Below are 18,332 nucleotides of genomic sequence, written 5' to 3' on the forward strand. Positions count from 1 at the left end.
TGTTTTCTACTACAAGGGAAATAGATAATTTACAGTGGAACTGAAAGAGGTAAATAACCATCTTGTCTTTATTATATACTTTTAATTCATCCTCAGAGGATCCATGAGATTATAGACACATGGATTCAAGAGTGCTGTCCTCCCCGAGCTATGAAGGGGGGAGTTTGACTCCAGGTTGAAGATGCATTCACGAAGTCCAACAAAGGAATTTACCACTAAATTCAATGCCCTTGTGAATAGTTATGAAAACTTTAGTATTAGTTTTATAAATCTTAGTTCTTTTTCCCTATGACCTATGACCAACATATAACAAGAGGGAATAGAAAAGTAAAAATACAAATCCCATGCCTAAACCTCCCCTACCGTGTCAAAATTACGCAAGATCTAAAACAAGATATAGAAAATTTTCTTTCCTTCTGGGTGTCCTGTTGCAGGAAGTGCTTTAAAAACTAATTCATTTTGTGTGATAAATGTTGCATTTGTGGTGAGGCAAGCATGGAGAGTGAAGCAGAGAAAGCTTTTAATTTGCACATGGAGAGCAGAAGGAAATGGGCCAAATGCTTTAAAAAAAAACACAATAAGAAGAAAAAAGGAAATAAAACAAACATGGAGGCATGGGTTGCAGCAAAACTACTCACGGGTACAAGCCATGGATGGAGGGTCTTTGTCTGCTCGGAAGTAATTATTCTCACACCTGCAGTTCACTGAACCATCTTCGTGAGTAGAACTGTGAGGTGGGCACTTAGCACACTGCACATTACCATCCGAAGGCTTGTAGAAACCTGGTCGACAAGCTACAAACAAAATGACTCTTTTAAGATTTTGTGATAATTTTGAAAATATATTCTTGAAAATACGTAAAACAGATTTCAGGAGGCTAGGGCATGCATTCACCATGAATAAAATCTATTTCCTTCTCCCAGAATTCATAGAAGCAAATAATGTGGCCCCATGTAGTTTCTCCACATATACGTTTGTATTTGTACCAAATGTTAAGGGGGAAAAAACCCCCACAAGATTTAGATTATTTTGGCACTAGAGTGTGATGAAATTTCCATCTCATGTTTTCACAGCTTTACTTGGCATTGGACTGTTTGTGGAGAAAATAAAGCAAAGCCATGTCATCATGCAGCCATTCCCTTTTTAAACATGATGCAATGTGTACAGTCTCTGCAGTTAGTACTTAATATAGTACCCACTTGTTTTCCAATTAGTTTCTGTGTGAACAGCTTTATCCCCACAAATTGCAAGCAACTGAAGAAAGAAGTCACGGCTTTGTCTATATTTTAAGATTCTTGATACATGGTTCTCCTGAGCTATGATATTTTGTTTGCCCTTGACAGTGTCATATTCCCTAACTTCTCTGGTAATGACCTAAAAGAAAGGTCTTAATTTATTTCCTTGTCTGTATCTCAAATACACAGGGAGGTATAATTTCTATTTAAACTGATATACTTGTGAATTATTACTAGATTAACACTTTTAAAAATAACTATGTTATCTTCTTTCTTTCCATTTGCATCTCTGAATGACATGTTTTTTTTTAAGCCCAATGAACAGGTTGCCAGATATTATTTCAGCTACCCATTTAATATTCACTATCTATTTACAGCTTTTACAGAAACGTCTCCAGTATAGTATTTTCATCTAATCTGATATAAAATTTAAAATGCTCTACTGTTTTATTTGGTCCATTTTCATAATTACCGTGAGAACTGAAATCATAGTGAAAACCCTAACAAAAGTCCCTTGACATTCCTTTGAGGAAGGAATTCAGGATCTTAAATTTTTAAGTTTCTTTGGAAGCCAATACTTTCTTAAGTCTCTAAAACTCAACTTCAAAGCTACATTGAGATTTGATGGCCTAAACCACTTAAGAGACTAGACCCTACAGACTATGTTTATCACTGAATTCCAAAATTTTTTTATATCAACTTCATATTGTGAATAACAAGTTATTTGCATTCAAATAAAACCTGTGTGAATAAATCTTAACTTTTATAATCACTAAATGTATTTTAAAAGATAACACACTGTATCTATAATAGTGTATCTCCCTACTGAACATTTCTTGGGAGATAACACTCCCAAAGAAAATACATTGACAAAACCAACAATTAGAATAACTTAAAATGATAGTAATCATTAATCGAGTCTTGCTGTTTTCAAATTCCTACTAAGAATGGCTGCTCAATGACCATATTACATTAAATTGAACAACTTTTGGTACCATACTGAGAGCCAGTCAAATAAATTCTATTGCCCTAACCAAACTTGGATTAGGATTATAAACTTCTGAACATTGTCATTAAGCACTGGTTAGAAAGGTCCACTCATATCTCATGTCATATTGCCTCAGGGGGAAACGGCATAAAGTATAAACAAACTATGCACTTAACTTCTGGTTTCAATTTAGCTCATTATTGAGTGCCTTTAAATTTGCAAGAGGGCATTGCTGAGTCTTTAAAAGATTAAGTTGCAGTGTTCCAATGTACTTTGTTATTTTGTTTGCTTGTAAATTTATCTCTGTGTTTTTATTTCAGGCTTTTATAGTTTTTACAACATTAGGTATAAAGGTATTCACTAAACACTCAATCACTTTTTGTTAATACTATAAACAGCTATACTATGTGATACTTAAAGACAAGATAGTCACACAATCAGTTAGCTACAGCACCACAGCACAGAATTTCTGATAGTATTGAAAGTAGTTATAGTTATTAAGCCTATAAGTTAAGAATGTGACTTGAACTAGTAACCAGACTTTAATTATGAGTAAATAATAACCTTAGAGATGAGAAGAGTAAAAGACAGGTAGGCACATATACATGCAGTTGAATAAATATCTGTCAATCATCTACTTTTGTTCAGTCTCCTCATTAGTCTTAAAGATACAAATGTCCCTAATTCTGTCCATCCCAAAAAGGCCCTTGAAATTTGAAAGCAGGCAACAGAAATTTAACACAGGCCACATGGAGCAAGCACTCCATTCTGACTGATCTGTTGGAAGAAATACACAGAAGGACTCCCATTTGAGAAAGATTAAGACAGTACGAGTTGGCCTGTAAGAAGCATAATTAAATACACAAATAGATCAACATGAAAAGACAAACTGTTAACTAGAGGAATGCGGTGGGTGCTGTTGGTTACATACTCAGTATCTCAGTCCTGCTTCCTGTTTGCTAATAGAATCCTGATTTTGTTCAGAACTGCATTCTGCCAAGTACTCCCTAAGTCAGATCATTGCAAATAGGGGTGGATGGCCAAAGTTATGGCCAAAGAGATGGCTAAAGAGATACAAACAGAACTCTGATGAAAGTCTTTGGGATACCTTGCATTGATTACGGGCGTAATGACTTACAGGAGACACTAAGTTAAAGGCCAAGAAAATCAGAGAGATGTGTACCCTGCTCTTGTTGACCCAGCAAGCACAAATCTTAGGATTTCTTAACATTTTTTTTTTTTTTTTTTTTTTTTTTTTTTTTTTTTTTTTTTTGCGGTACGCGGGCCTCTCACTGTTGTGGCCTCTACCGTTGCGGAGGCGCAGGCTCAGCGACCATGGCTCACGGGCCTAGCCGCTCCGCGGCATGTGGGATCTTCCCGGACCAGGGCACGAACCCGTGTCCCCTGCATCGGCAGGCGGACTCTCAACCACTGCGCCACCAGGGAAGCCCAGGATTTCTTATAATGTCAGAAAAGTAACACCTTGCTTGTTTAAGTCACTGTAGTCAAGTTTTCTTTTACTTGCAGCAGAAAGCATTTCTAAATGATAAAAAAGACAAAGAGAATTCAGTTGAGATGTATTAATTATATAGAATAGCTTAATGGAGCTAAAAAGATCCTAAGAAAACCCAGTGGTCAGTTTGTGTGTTTTACGTCTGAAAATCCAGGATGTTAGGTGACACACAGTTAGGGACAGACTCTACTCTGCATCTTCTGGCACCTGGTAGCTAGCTGATAGGATTTAATCATCAATTAACAGATATTCATTGAATGCTAACTCTATCCTGAGTACAATGCTAGTTTCTATGGTAATATCCTAAATTTGGTCGACACTTTTACTCTTTATAAAGGACTTTCAAATACACCATCTCGCGCTTCCCTGGTGGCGCAGTGGTTGAGAGTCCGCCTGCCGATGCAGGGGACACGGGTTCGTGCCCCGGTCCGGGAAGATCCCACATGCCGCGGAGCGGCTAGGCCCGTGAGCCATGGTCGCTGAGCCTGCGCGTCCGGAGCCTGTGCTCCGCAACGGTAGAGGCCACAACAGTGAGAGGCCCGTGTTCCGCAACAACAACAATAAAAATATATATATATATACCATCTCAATTAAATCTCACAACAGTTCTATTGAAATAATCAAGGTAGATATTAATTTTCTTAAATGAACAATTGAAGCACAAACAGAATGCCCAAGATAACAAAGAAATTCATAGTCCGAATAAGCAAGAAAATTTCTGCTTTTAATTTTATGTAAATCACTCATTAAAAGCAAATCATTTTCCTACCAATTCTAAGCTGTTGGTATGACATTGAAGAATAGTCATCTAAAAAATTTAATGCAACACATTTAATTAAACACATGCAAGTCTTTTTTCATCTATTCCTAGTTAAGACACCATTTCAGAAAGGCTGATGTTCTCTTGTATTCTCCAGGATTTTCTATCTATTTGAGGTGTAACATTGTTATGGGCAGATGAGCAATTGAACTTTTGTTGGAAGGGCAGAGGTTGTCTGTCAACTTTAAGAATAGGGTGACCCCACTATATGTGGGAGCCATACAAGTAAATTTTCTTTTTCTTGATACAAACAGAATCTCTAAATCCTTGACTCATATTGTTCAACAAATTTGAGAATATGACTGAAAAGTTTGTATTCACTAATAAAATTATGATACTAGTAAGAAACATTATCTTTAAATGTATAAGGGGAAATTCTTTATATATTTACTTCAAACTTCTTCCCACCAATAAATAATCTCCCTCCGTTGCAGTAAATCATCTTGTACTGAAATACCTATCCTTTTGTTATACCTTCTTCATTCTTAAAAAAATCCTCATGGAAAAATTTGAAACTCTACCTCTACGGGGCATTAGTACTTGTGTTTTATTATCTTTGCTTATGGTAGCAGAAGCAATGATTGTAATTTAAAAGTATCTCCTTCCCTTCCTTGAATATAAAACTGCTAATATAACAATGTGCACATTTCTCTCCTTATGCATTACGTTAGAGAATGAGAAGGTTCAGCATACGAAAAGTAAAACCCAGGTAATAAGTAGAAAGTAGATATGTTAATGTGTTTTCTTACTTAAAGGAAGTCTTTGTCAACTTATTACAGAATATCAAAGAACAGAGAACATGCAAGAAAGGAAAACAAATTAATACTAATTCAGCTTTATCCAGCTTTAAGTTTAAAAACAACAAACAAACAAATTTCTGCTGTATACTTAAGGCTTTCCCTGTGTTGGCCAGCTAGAAAGCAATACTTAACTAAGGTGGAAATGCACATACTCAAAGCCTGCTGCCAAAATGACAGAATTCTGATTTACATCTTTCCTCCCATAACCCAGTAGTACATGTTCTTGTCAGTCAAACACTGGTAGAATTATTCATAGATTTCTACCTCAGGGTAGTAAAACCAAAGAGTGATTAAACAGTGTAAGATCTTTTAAGCGGAGGCAAACTGCTGCCCCTTTTTGGGTCCCAGAGACGTTTTATCCCCTTGCTGTAATGGAGATTTTTGAACTAGTTAATTGTGGCAGGAGCTCTGGGCTTTGAATAAGCAAAGTAGGAATGATACACGAAACTAAATTAACCATTAAAAATGGGATGTAGCACCTCCTCAAATCCTACTGGATATCATCATGGATTTACTAGGAATCAGACTTGTTCATGTAATGTTTGGATTTCATTTATTCACTTTCAAAAACCAAACATGTACTGATCTCCTAAGATGACCTAGACATTTTATTGTGTCCAGTCACAGTGATAAAATTCACAATCCTAGCTTTAAACAGGAGACCAATTAATTCCATATGGTGCCGTTATTTTAGAAATGGATCTTCTCACTTGAGAATGTAAGTGCTAAGACACTTTGCAACACAACAGTTTTAAGTAATCTTCACCAAGAAATTCCCTAATTTCACTTCTCTATATCCCAACTCTTCAAGGTTTTCAGCATCTTACAGGAAGACCACTAGACTGGGAAAGAGGAAACGTAGGTTTTGATCTAGTTTTTTCTACTAAATAGGTATTATCTCAAAGTCACTGACCAGGTGTCTTCCAGTTTTTATGAGGTAGTTGGGATAGTGACTTCCTCTTCTAAAATAAGTCTGAAGATTCATTTTTAGTTATTATTATCTGTTCCCAGGTTAGATCCTGAGCAATATAGAGATACGAGATTTTTCTTATTCATTTTGCATGCTCTGTGTCCAGCACATTGCCCAGCACCTAGCAGTTGATGAAATACATTTTTTAAATGAATAATTAACTTGTAACCAATTGTCCTCTCTGGATTTCAATTTCTTCATTTATCAAATGATGGTTATCGACTATCTTGTCTCTTAATACTCTTCAGGCTAGACACTTTAAAAGGTTAATGCTTCATATACCAAAATTTGTAAGATTCCTAGAACTTTCTGAGTAGAAAAAATTAGGAAAAGCATCTTCACTTTCATCCATGATTTAAGGATTAAAATAAGCCATTGAAATTACAAAATCACATAGGGCAACAAGACAAAGAAAAGAGGCTCTCTTCTGATTTAAAAGAAATATACTTGAATCAAGAAATGACAGGTTTTTGCCCTTCTCAGTGTTTTTCTATATCAGAGCAGTATATATTCAAAGGGTATGTGGATTTCATGATTGGATGGATTGAATGATAAATTCACTGCCAAGAAAATAATTCCCTATTATTATATTTTCATCTTACCCAGTAGCATAATAGAACTATGTTTCATTATATTCTTCCTTTTACGTATATTTTAGATAGAGTAGAATGTTTAAAAGCTGGGAAATCTTATAGGAATAAATAAAAACTAAAATATTGATATTAATTATTATTTTAAATTTTTTAAAATGTAGGAAAGTGTGATTTTCTTTTGCTCTTTTAACAGTAAGGAAAACTAGCACGATACTGAAAATACAATTTAAAAGACAAAACATTTTCCTTCTGTTAGTCTGAAGTGAGGTTTTATTTGTCTTTTTCTTGTTAATCTACCTTTTAGTTCCTCTATTTTAAGTGCCCAGTTAGTGAGAGTATGCATGTTCATTTACTAAGCGAACCCCAAAACTTATTGAAAAAGCCCCAGGATGGGCCACAGTAGAACAAAAATGAAGAAGCTCTTGCCAAATGTTAATTTTCTATTGAGAACACTAAAAATATGAATAAAATAAGAGACGGAAGCCAAAATAATACCAATTTGTAATAAATGAATTAGAAATATTTTGGGAATCTGCTGATTCCATATTTATAAAGAGGTAAGACTAAAACAGGAACTAAATACTATGGGTCAGTAGTGGGATAAAATAACAAACTACCAGCTTTGGAAAAATATAAAGAAAAAAACTATGAAATAGGGAGTATTATGAGCACTAGCTATACAATGAATAATAATTATAAAAAAGCTTCCAGATAGAATCTTGGCCTCATTCCCAAAGCACATAGCGCACTTTTCCTCTAAGATGTAATTGATGGGCTTGAGTTATGCTGATACAGAAAATGGGTAAAGTTACCATAGTGAAAGGAAAACAAATGCACTTAGTAAACCATGGTGGCTACTGTTGAAAGAAAGTAGACAGCTTTTCAATTGCAAAGTGAATTTTGTCTCCAGTTGACTAATGTGGTTGACTTTTAAGAGAAAACATGGTACTAATTAAGGGTTAAAAGGCTCATTTCAATTTGAATTAACTTTAAATTAAAAAATAAAGCTGTTGGTAAATAGGGTCTTTTTAGTATTCAGACCTGAGCTCTATACACACAGGGCTATATTATCAATTCCCAGCCATAAACACAAACTAATGACCAGAACCAGCACTGACTAAACAGATGATTTCCTGGCCTTGCAATTCCAGGCCTGAAAGGGTCTATTTGCCAGTACAAGGTCAAAGCAACTGTTTATTCCCAAAATGAGCTGTACTCCACAATCTTACAGGAACTCCATTCTTTGCCATTTGAATAGAGGTACAATGCTTTGAGGCAAGGCAGAGGCATTTCAATACACTGGTAGTGGCTACGTTCAGTCATTAAACCCTGCCTGCAATGTGCAGCATTTACAAAGTGATCAAGTGTTTCCTTCTTCTGTTCCTTCACTGTTCAATAAAAAAGGCCCAAGGCAAAATGCCACCATACTATTACACACAACAGAATCAATCACAATCTAGTGTGGCTCAAAGATAGCTTAGTAACAAGACTTTATTGCATTTGTTGTTGTTCCATCAGATTTAGCAAGACAGGTGCCAGTAACACTGAAATATGTTCAATGCATGTTCACCACCAAGAGAACGTTAAAAGAGACCCTGCTCCTAAGGACGCTGTGTTTTGCCAGCTTTTCAGTTGTCTTCTACTTTCAAGGAAGAACGGTGTGCTTTAGGAGTAGGAGTAGTTGAGTTTTTCTATTCTTAATTATCAATGCCCAGAGAATGAGACCAATTAATAAAATTTACAAATTCATAGAAACATGTATGTTATGAGCAGGTAAATACTAAAACCGGGAGGGAGGAGAGGAGGTGGGGGAGGGAGGGAGGGAGAGAGAGAGAGAGAGAGACCGATAATGAAAGAGAGAATCATTTTTATGGGATATTATTGTGGTGAACATAAAATGCATAGGACCCAAACCTATACTCAGAATATATTGAGAGACAGCCTGGAAAAGCTTTTGAGAATAGTGCCAGAAGTTTTCTTTAGAGCAGAATAGCATTGGAATGTCTAAGAAAACCATTCCTTGGAAGGGATTTTGGAGGAGGTAAATCACTTCCATGTCAAAATAAGCCCTACTATGGCTTAGCATTTTCCGGACTACACTGGAAATATAGCTAGAGCTTGGAGAGGTCAGCAGTCCAATACTCACCTTTATAAGTCAATTTTAGGAGAATAGAATTGCCATCATAGATTCATAGTCACCCAGATTAGAGTTTGAGATACAAGTCATGAAAACTTCAGATGCTATTTCCAAGGATCTATTGTACATGAATGCATAAAGAACAACCAGGTCCTCTGTATGTTTATATGCACAAAGATATATGAACAATGCTATTTATAATATTGGCAAATGAGAAAGAATATAATGCCTCAAATTAGAAAGGTGGTTAAACTATGCTATGTTCTGGGCTTCCCTGGTGGCGCAGTGGTTGAGAGTCTGCCTGCCGATGCAGGGGACACGTGCCCCGGTCTGGGAAGATCCCACATGCCGCGGAGCGGCTGGGCCCGTGAGCCATGGCTGCTGAGCCTGCGCGTCCGGGAGCCTGTGCTCCACAATGGGAGAGGCCACAACAGTGAGGGGCCCGTGTAACGCAAAAAAAAAAACAAAAAAAACCAAAAAAAACTATGCTATGTTCATACAATTCCATATATAAATTATGCTATTCTCATACATTTATGAGACACATTATGTCTCACTCAGAAAGATGCTCATAATATTTTATGGCAAAAAAGCAGAATAAAACAATGTGTATGCAATCCTTTTATTGTTTATATTTTTTGCTTATTAACATATCACTTATCTAATGAAAAACTTAAAAATATTAAAGTCTTAGAATTATAAAGATTGCACATACACACACAAAAGAATCAAAACACTATAGTTAATGAACGTGTGTGTGTGTGTGTGTGTGTGTGTGTGTAATTTGGCCTTTAGGTGTATATCACGTAAAGTGCAAAACTAAATGTGTACTATATGTGGGGCCTAAATCTACACATCTATATTACTCTCTCTCACTCTCTTTTCCTACACACACACACACACACACACACATACACACACACACTCACACACACTCACACACACCACAGTTTTGATTAGCTCTTGCTTCTATTATACTGGTCAAGGAGTTTCATTTTTCTTCTCTCTCTTCTTTAAAAAAGCAACATAGGGGAAAATTATGGTTGACTGCAAATGCTGATAGCCCCACTAATGTGAATTTCACACTTTTGATCTCAAGTAATTCTATCTCCACTTGGGAAAATTTACATAGAAAATAGCACAATTTTAAAAATCCAGGATTTAAATGAAAACCTGTAAAAGGTGGAAAACTCAGAGGAAAAGAATTCTGTAAACACTGCAAGACACATTGCAAAAATATTTGCTCTCATAGCTACACTGTTGATGATCCACTCTCTAAAAAAAAGAGAGAGCCATCTAGAATTTGGTGGAATGATGACATTATTGTATTTAAATCAGCTTTATATTTTAGGCAAGTTTATTTTTAAATAATGTCATTTTCTATTCTGAGGAAATACCTCTGCAACTTTCAAATGTATACCTTAACAATTCTTATAATCCTATCACCTTTCCATTCCATTTTTATTGTTAAATTTATGAAAATGACTATTTGATAATATTCTGATTAGAAAGCAAATGGATTTAAAATAAACCTCTAATGTGTCTTTTATACACTAAGCATTCACTTAATGATCACAAAATATTACCAACTAGGAGAAGTCTGCAATTTAAAAGTATTCAATACTTGCTTTGAGTTACTTCATGGCTAACAGCAATGTATAAGGTAATATAGAAAAAAAATGAGCTAATATAATTCTAGGATCTCTTTTAATTTATTTTTATGCTTTTGGGAAATACTTGCTCCAAAATAGAAAGGGGATTAATATTCAAAGCATTCTGAAATTCACTTCCTTAAATGTGTAAGAATGGATTTCACAAGGAAAATAAAAAACTATTAAATTAGATGCCCATTGGATCAGCACAATCATTAGCTGAATGAGTGTTTCAAAATACCTTAAACCAATCATTTATTTTGAAACTATTAAGGAAGACACAAACATTCATAATTGTGTAGAACAGTATGTTTATAAATTTGAATTTCACCTAAAATTAATTCCATCCTATTCAAGAAAAAAATATTTTTCTGTTTGCACAAGAAGGGCAGTTGCCACAGAAATAGAGAGTAGTCTTTAATGGTGTTATGAAAATAAAATGCAACAGGCTTGAATACCTTAAAATGGTTAATTTCTAAATATAGAGATGAACATTTTTTTCATAGTTATGACTATTATCCTAGAACATTACATTCAACTTGGAAGACAGATGCATTGCAACAAAAAGACTAAAAAGGTTAAATCCATCTGAGAGGAGGAGAGAATTAAAGGGCAGAAAGAATGGGAGAAAATATAGAGGCAATATTAAAATGCATTGCTTACAGTTGGCAAATATATACCACTCAATACAAATAACTGGGACACAAGAGTTTGGAACATAAGGAGTAAAACAACAGCAGGAATATGTCTGCTGCTTTCATTCACTCTGGTCATCTCAGATAACTTCAGATTTGTTAAGCTGTGCTCAGTGTTGCTATCCTTGAAGTAGTGGGAGGGGAGGGAGAGAGAGAGAGAGAGAGAGAGAGAGGCAGGATGGAAGGACAGAGAGAGGAGGGAGTGGGAGGGAAAAAAGAATGGGTGTGTCTTTGTGTATGCTAAAATAGCCACATGTAGTGTGTGTGTCTTGTCTGCAGCAGGTGTGTGTGTTTCTCTCATTTAGACCACTGTGTGCATTCTGCAATTGTTTCTTCAGGGCAGAGATCATTACATTCCACCCACTCTCTGGAGTAACTGTTTAAGATTTTGTTAACTGACTTCGGAAATTCATTCAAGATAACTGTTTGTCTTCTTATATTCTGCAAAGTTAGGGGTTTAGATCTTGTACATGAGGCTAGATAGGTGAGGGATTGGGAAGGAAATTGGGCATTGAGTCAATATCTTATCCCAGCAGCCTTTGAAAAGCCAGGCAGATTGCATTACCTGCTTGCATCACCTTCCCCAGATCTAGCTACCTGAAGAGAACACCTCACCTCTTTGTAATATAATAAATACCATTTACTGAAAATCTCCTCCATGTCAAGCACTACACTTCTGTTTCATCTCTGCACTTACAAAAACCATGTGAGACAGGTATTATCTGTTTTTCCTGAGGAGATGATTGAAGTTTAATGATATTAAGTGCATTAGCTGCTTACCCCACTATTTTAAATGTTGTAACCAACATTTGTAACAACACTTGTATACCCAAGTCTGAGGGATTGCTAGACACAGATATGTATGTGTTTTTGTTTCCATTGTCTTCTCATCATGTAAAACTTAAAAGTGATAACTAATAAAGAACTGACAATGGATCCATCACCCTAAAATTAATGTAACAAATTTATATAGTATGACTATAAAAATATTAGACAGATCTTACTGGCACAAGGAAAATAGATTATCTCATTTTCTTGCAGTAACCGTTTGCCAATAGTAATTTTTTTCAACAATATCTCAAGCCTACGTCTAGCAAGATGGATGGCTCTGATGGAAGGAAATTCTATTCATAATGAACAGAAAATGCTTAACTGTTGTAGCTCTGTTAGAAAGGTATTTGTGAGCTAGATTTCTGTGCAGGGGAATCTGCCTGCTTATCATAGATTGGATTTTCTACTTTCTCTTTGTTACCAGCTGAAACAAGGAATTTTATTTTGTAGTGGGGGAAAAGCATACCATAAACAGTTTCTAATCAAAAACAAAAAGGGCTAATGCAATTTCACTTTATGGTGTAATTTATTAGTCTGTTAGACATAAAGAATTCTCAAGTAGCCTAGGAAAATACAGTATTCAACTTTATATATCATATAGGTGTTTTTCGCTAAAAAATTACATTGTATTTGGAGTTCTTCAAAGTATCTACTGAAGAGTAAATACTTAGGATACTAACAAGAGTTAAACAAAATAGCAACTTTCCCAAGACTGGGGGAGATTTGATGCACTTCAGAAGAGGTGCTTAGATCAGACAGAAAAAGACAAATATCATATGAATATCACTTACATGTGGAATCTAAAAAAAAAAATGACACAAATGAACTTATTGACAAAACAGAAATAGAAAGGGGATAGCTGGGGTGGTGGGGAGAGATTAAATTAGGAGTTTGGGATTGACATATACAGACTACTGTATAAAAAATAGGTTAAAAAGTAAATCCTTGTTAGGACCTACTATCTTATAATAATCTATAACGGAAAAGAATCTGAAAAAGAACACATATATATGTGTATAACTGAACTACCTTACTGTACACTTGAAATTAACACAACATGTAAATTAACTATACTTCAATAAAAAATAAATAAAAATTTAAAAAAGAAAAGATGCCTAGAAAAGGCCTTAGCACTCTCCCCAATCTGTACTTGTCACTCTGATTATATATTCAGCACAACTAAGTAACAACTGATTTTAAAACCAATAAATTTTTTATTAATTAGGACCAGAAAATAGCACATTTAAAATGCCTTAACATAACTTATAACCTCGGGATCCATACAATTTTCCTTCTGAGGAATCTCGGTTCACAGTACTTTCAATTTATTTGATGATAATATAGTAGGAAGCTATATCTTAAAAAAGGAGAATAAACTGTGTGACTACATAAATTTAATTTCATGTTCAGTAATATCTGAAATAATCCAAACTCATAGTCCAGTTCTCATTTTTGATTGCCTTCACATTTAACCATGTGTGCGCTTATAGGACTGAGAATATTGCCACTACCTGAAATACTTTTCCCAAAACTGTGCTTAACTCAGTTGACAAGTGATATATCTCACAAAGCAATAGAGTTACTTGACCTACATATAAACTACATGCTGAAGGTTTGACCCTGTTTTTATAAAACACATGTATAAAAAACATTTTACTCTTTAAAACTCAACTCCTATTATATTACTGTGGTGTGACAGCTAAGATAATGAGCACCTAGAATGCTTGGCTCGTGAAAAGTGACCAACAAATGCAGTAAATTTTGAGAGAATAATAGAAGCTTTCTCCTTCTCTCCATAGCAGTGTCCCATTATAATATTTCCCATGCCCAATTACTAGGTTTAACCAATCCTAAACATCTTAGTAGACCAAATTTCCCTTTAAAGAATCAGTCTCATGCAATGAATCAATCATGAAGTTCCATAATGCAAAAATAGGAAGAAGACAAGACAATTAAAAATATATATGTATGTGTTCCATTAGGTGCTAAATGCAGAATATATAATATATGTAAGATATACATAATATAAAATCTTATATATATGATTAATGATAAATCATAAATCATATTTTAAAACTAGAAATAAAGCAGACTAGGCGTCTCTCCAGTTTCTCCTAAACATTTCTTTTAAAGAAATTCTTCAATTACATTTAAGCAACTATCTCCAGGATAAAAAAAAAACATATGAGGTCTATTTACTAAAGAAACTTAATTCCCTGAATGAACATATTAGCCTAGAAGAGAAAAGGTGTACGTGAATTTCCAACTGAGTAACAATAATGATCACAATATGTACACCATCTAACCTTAAAAGTGAAATCTATCATCTTCTGTGATATGTACAAAGCACTAAAGGATGTATGTATTATGTAAAAGACAGAAGCAAAAAGTGGAAGGCAGAGCATTCTAGGGTGAAAGCCTAGAGGCAGGAAGGAGTTTTAATAGTTTATGAAAGTGAAAGAAAAAAGAGAGTATAGCTGAAACTGAGAGGATACATGGGTCTCAAATCAGTCTGGGGAGGAACGCAGACCAATCAGGCCATGCAGTGCCTTCAGAGTTATATTAAGGGCTTGTTTTTACACAGTAAGTGGTGCGGGAGGTCGTTGAAAGGTTTTATGCTAAGGTACACCACAGTCAGATTTACATTTCAAACAGCTCATTCTTGCTCCTTTGGCGAAAACGCATCGAACTGAGTCAAGAATGGGGCAGACAAGATGCTACCGAAATAATTCAGATTAGAGATGATATGACATAGATAGAAAAATAGTTATGGGCATAGAAGATAGAAAAATAGTTATGGGCATAGAAAGATGTGAATTCATTTGAGAGACATTATGTAGGTAACGTCGATAGCTCTTGGAAAGAGCGCAGATGCCGAGCATAAGGTAGAAGAAAGCATAAGGACTGACATCTAAGTTTCTCGTTTGAGTTTTTGGGTGCTATCCCTATTTCCTGAGGATGGAATGAATGGATATATATAGGTAAGGACACAATAGTTTAATTGGGGGTATATTTCATTGTGTTAGGCAATTGGAAATGCCAAGTAAGCATTTGCTGTACTAAATTGTGTGGTACTTATATTATTTGTACTGCAAAGAAACTGATTCCAATATTTTCATGTTAAGGAAAATGCTGCATTTAGTTTTCTTTGTCCTATAGGCTTTCATTTAATGACACCAGATGAAGTTGGTTATCAAGAATATGGGTTTTGAGAGGAGCCAGCATAATCAAGCAATATATGGCTTTTTTATGTAAAAAGAGTACAATAAAATATTGCTGGAGAAATCTTCCATGTTACAGATATATTAGAAAAAACAAAGTGTCTTTACTAAGTTGGGTGATTTTTCCACTTAGAACATGGTAGTAATTAAACCAGAATATTGATTTTGATTTGCTCATGAATAGATACTTGGCTTCCCAAACAGAAAACCTATGTTCATGAACTCAACATTTGCCTGATTTTTGCTCATACACATTATTTATCACAAAGCAGATAAGGAAAAAATATTATGAGCAGATCATCAAAAATATATCATGACTACTGGAGCAACATTTTAAAATGCAACATTAATGCTAAGATATTATTTTAATGTTCATATTGTAATTAAGAGCACATGTGCAGACTTCTCAGTTTCGAATCTTAACTCTGCCACTTCCAGACTATGCAGCTGCACAAGTTACAAAGCCTCTTCATTTCTCAGTTTCTCTGTGTCCATAATATAGGGATAGTAAAAGAGACCTACCAGGATTTCATAAGAATTAAATGAGAGTGTAATGTTTCAAATACATATCATAAATTAGTATTACTATATATTCATATAAGTAATTAAATATTTACATAGTATATACAAACATTTCTAAAATCTATGACAAAAATCAATAGATTTGTCATTATACTTTAACAATATTAAACCTCATCTTCCTTTTCTTAAATTTTCTACTTTTGGAAATATATTAGGCATTCATTTCTCCTTGAAATATTACTGCAATATCCTTCTCTGTTAAAATTATAATTTTCCAGAGGATTCACAAAAATATATCACAACACAGCACCTTCTTGTCAAAATAAATTATTGATAGATGTTTGGCTAGTCCTTCACTGTTCCCAATACTTCCAATGATCTCTTTGTGACCCTGGAGATTTCCATAGATATATTATGTCTATACAACTTTTTAGTTAACACAGACAAACCAGAGCAATGTTTTGCCCTTGGTTCCTGGTTGATACGCCAGTCCATCCCATCACACATGACTAATGCCTTCACTTTCTCTGTAACCCTTGTATTTACTGGTGGAAGGTGCTGAATGGGTCTCCTCAGGGGTAATTGAAACAATTACCTCTGACTTTATAGCTCAAAGCCTCTTTGCTTCTTTATATAGATTCACTCTTTCCACCCCCAGTACTGCCAATTCTTTATTTTTATTTTCTGGCTGCCATACGCCCTAGCAAACACTTAACAAATTTGGCCGACTTGCCTCCACATCTTCTCCTCACTTCTTGAAGGAGTCTCTTTTACTGAGTTTCAAAACATATCTGACTTTGAAACTCTTTAGTTTTCCTGAGACTTATTTCTTCTTAAGTACAGACTAAGGTGATATGATCCTTTCAACTTTCAGCCGCTTGTCCAAATCTGTATCGTGTTGGCACTGACCAATGTCTCCTCTGTCTGATAGCTTTTCTGACAGTTAATGAGAAGTAAAAGGCTAGAGCTATTAGCCCAAATCCTAGGGGATAAGTGTCCAGATTGTGAAAACCACATGCACATATGGCAATAATTGGCAGGCTCTTTTAGGTGATCACAGAATTATTTCCAAAGACCCAATGGATACTTGAATAATTCCTTGGTGCCAAATAGGAAACTCTCCTGAGTATATACTTCTTTTTGTGCAGTCACTGTGTTTTGTTTTCCCCAAATGGACTTTTCCAATGAAGCAGATTCATTTGAATAGTTTATGCCAGAATTTATATAATTCTACCAAAATTCTAGACTTACTCTATGGCAAGTGAAACCTCAGAAATAAGATACTTCAGCTCCACCCTGCATAAGGTATTATAGAGCTAAATGAACAGAAGCCAACACATTTACACATCTAAATATCATAGCGCTAGGAGCAGCCGCTCAGCCTTATAAAGTATATTCCTTCAGGAAGCCTAATACCATTTCTAGAATGCTATTTTAACTCTTTCTCATCCTTTAGATTTTTGCAAAGGTAGCACAGCATGGAGTCTATTTCTCTTGTGGCATTTATTAATTGAATATTTAGGGATTCAATTTTATATCTACTTCTAAACCTGCTCCTTTGTCCAAGCCGATTTCCAAGGCTCTTTGATACTCCTTTCCGTTTACTTATACTTGGTAATAAATTAAGCATTCCTCAGAATCACAAGCAATTAATAAATGAGTAGAATGTTGCAGATCTTCTAACGGACTAACAGAAATTTAAAGGGAGTGCTTATTTATGGAAGTAGTTTCAGAACATTTCCTTAGAGCATAATTATTTTAACTTATTTTATCTTAATATTTACATATTTTAACTTACTATTATTTTATCAGTAGTTTGAACTATAAGCACAGCTTCCTTATTCAACTCTATCCTTTCATGTAGAAGAAAGAACAGTTCAAGTTTGGGAGGTAACAGACCTGTGCTCTAGTCCTGACCAGCCCTACCTAGCTGTGTGCTGTCTTACGTTGAGGGAATTTGTACCAGACCCCATGGTGGGTCTCAGACCTCATTGGTGGTTGTAGATGGGATTGATACCAGGTCTTCCTCCATCTCATGTGCTGCTTCCATTGTGCTCACGGCATAGAACTTTAAGAGCAAATAACAAATTTATCCCGGGTCAATTTAACCTGGAATGCATGTGCTTTTGATAATATTTTATTCTCCATACATGTTCCTGTATTGAACTCTGGGAGCAGCCTAATATGCCAAGCCAGTGGTGTGAACTTCCCCATGGAGAAACAGAAACAAAACAAGTACCCTTCCCTAAATTTATATTATCCATCATTCCTTCCTCTATCAATTATTATTGGCACAAAATTGACTTTTCAATAGCTAGGATGATACTGATTCTGCTTGAGGAATTTCTTTTCAAT

General features: G+C 35.1%; 1 protein-coding gene across 2 annotated transcripts in view; it reads right to left on the reverse strand.

Annotated features, from left to right (window-relative positions):
- Positions 1–18,332, reverse strand: part of EPHA3 (EPH receptor A3) — a gene marked incomplete at its 5' end in the record, with an annotated part of 363,089 nt that overhangs the window by 125,532 nt on the left and 219,225 nt on the right. For both annotated transcript variants that reach the window (XM_082655447.1, XM_082655446.1), the window contains one exon: positions 639–794. In XM_082655447.1, coding sequence (XP_082511573.1) covers positions 639–794 — 156 coding nt within the window. The remainder of the gene's footprint in view (positions 1–638; positions 795–18,332) is intronic.

Source organism: Grampus griseus, assembly GCF_964374135.1.
Source record: "Grampus griseus genome assembly, chromosome: 5".
Classification (NCBI taxonomy): Eukaryota; Metazoa; Chordata; class Mammalia; order Artiodactyla; family Delphinidae; genus Grampus; species Grampus griseus.